Raw genomic sequence first — 1,465 nt, 5'->3', positions numbered from 1 at the left:
CAAATAAATATATATATATATAATATATACATAGTGCGACGGTGAATTCAATTATAGGAACGACCTGGGGGCTATGCCCCCAGGTCGTTAAAAATGCAAAATTCACGAAAATTTTGGGCCACGAATACGTGGTAACACAATAACAGTATCTCATATTGTAACAGCAGATCTTACCATCATACATGTGCATCCTGGGGCCATAAGTATTGAATATCCTTGCCACTCGTACATCAATATGGTCTCTCTTAGAGTAGGCGTACATGAGGGTCTCTGCCACTCTCTTGCTCTCATCGTAACAAGCTCTGGGACCAATCGTATTAACATGACCCCAATAGGTCTCCTTCTGGGGATGCTCCTAGTAATTAGCATCATGATTAATAGCATTATTATTATTATTATTATTATTGTTAGTTACTTCAGGGTCTCCGTATATTTCTGATGTTGATGCAAAGAGGACTCTAGCCTTCACTCTCTTAGCCAAACCTGAAGGAGAGAGAGGGAGAGGGAGTGACTTTTGATTTGGACAGTTACAGTTACCCTCTGCCCTGTACTATATATAGCCCATGGTTTTTTCCAAAAAATGGCACCGAAATCACCCCAAATTTTTTATTACATTTTCTGATACATATTGATGTACTTATGCTGTGTAGAAAGTTTGAGATGATTCCGACTCCAATTTTTCAAGTTATGGCCATTTTAAGAAAACGTCAAAATTCTGAAAAGTACCCAAGGCTATAGCCCATGGTTTTTTCCAAAAAATGGCTCCGAAATCACCCCAAATTTTTATTACATTTTCTGATACATATTGATGTCCTTATGCTGTGTAGAAAGTTTGAGCTGATTCCGACTTCAATTTTTTAAGTTACAGACATTTTAAGAAAACGTCAAAATTCTAAAAAATACCCAAGGCTATAATAGCCCATGGTTTTTTCCAAAAAATGGCTCCGAAATCACCCCAAATTTTTATTACATTTTCTGATACATATTGATGTCCTTATGCTGTGTAGAAAGTTTGAGCCAATTCAGACTTCAATTTTTCAAGTTACAGACATTTTAAGAAAATGTCAAAATTCTATAATAGCCCATGGTTTTTTCCAAAAAATGGCTCCGAACTCACCCCAAATTTTTATTACATTTTCTGATACATATTGATGTCCTCATGCTGTCTAGAAAGTTTGAGCTGATTCCGACTTCAATTTTTCAAGTTACAGACATTTTAAGAAAATGTCAAAATTCTGAAAAGTACCCAAGGCTATATATATAGCCCATGGTTTTTCCAAAAAATGGCTCCAAAATCATCTCAAATTTTTATTACACCTCATGCACTATAACATTTCCCATCACAATACACATACACTGTACAATACAGTGCATACTCATACCTAGTACATTAATGGTTCCTATGGTGTTGCTCTTTATAGTCTTCACTGGATTGTACATATACTTCACTGGAGAGGCTGGGGAT

At 36.0% G+C, this 1,465-nt stretch overlaps 1 protein-coding gene across 1 annotated transcript; it reads right to left on the bottom strand.

Annotated features, from left to right (window-relative positions):
- Positions 1 to 57: 57 nt before the first annotated feature.
- LOC100635927 (UDP-glucuronic acid decarboxylase 1-like) lies at positions 58 to 1,459 on the bottom strand (the record flags this gene model as incomplete). Its single annotated transcript, XM_003391940.3, has 3 exons — positions 1,383 to 1,459; positions 416 to 483; positions 58 to 355 (listed from the first exon to the last, which is right to left on the bottom strand). Coding segments are annotated over exons 1-3 (424 nt in total), but the record flags the coding sequence as incomplete, so codon positions are not given.
- Positions 1,460 to 1,465: the final 6 nt, after the last annotated feature.

The sequence above is a fragment of the Amphimedon queenslandica genome, unplaced genomic scaffold (assembly GCF_000090795.2).
Source record: "Amphimedon queenslandica unplaced genomic scaffold, v1.1 AMPQUscaffold_3945_Cont24067, whole genome shotgun sequence".
Classification (NCBI taxonomy): Eukaryota; Metazoa; Porifera; class Demospongiae; order Haplosclerida; family Niphatidae; genus Amphimedon; species Amphimedon queenslandica.
The sequence above is the reverse complement of the archived record's forward strand: the minus strand, read 5'-3'. Positions and strand labels throughout refer to the sequence as shown.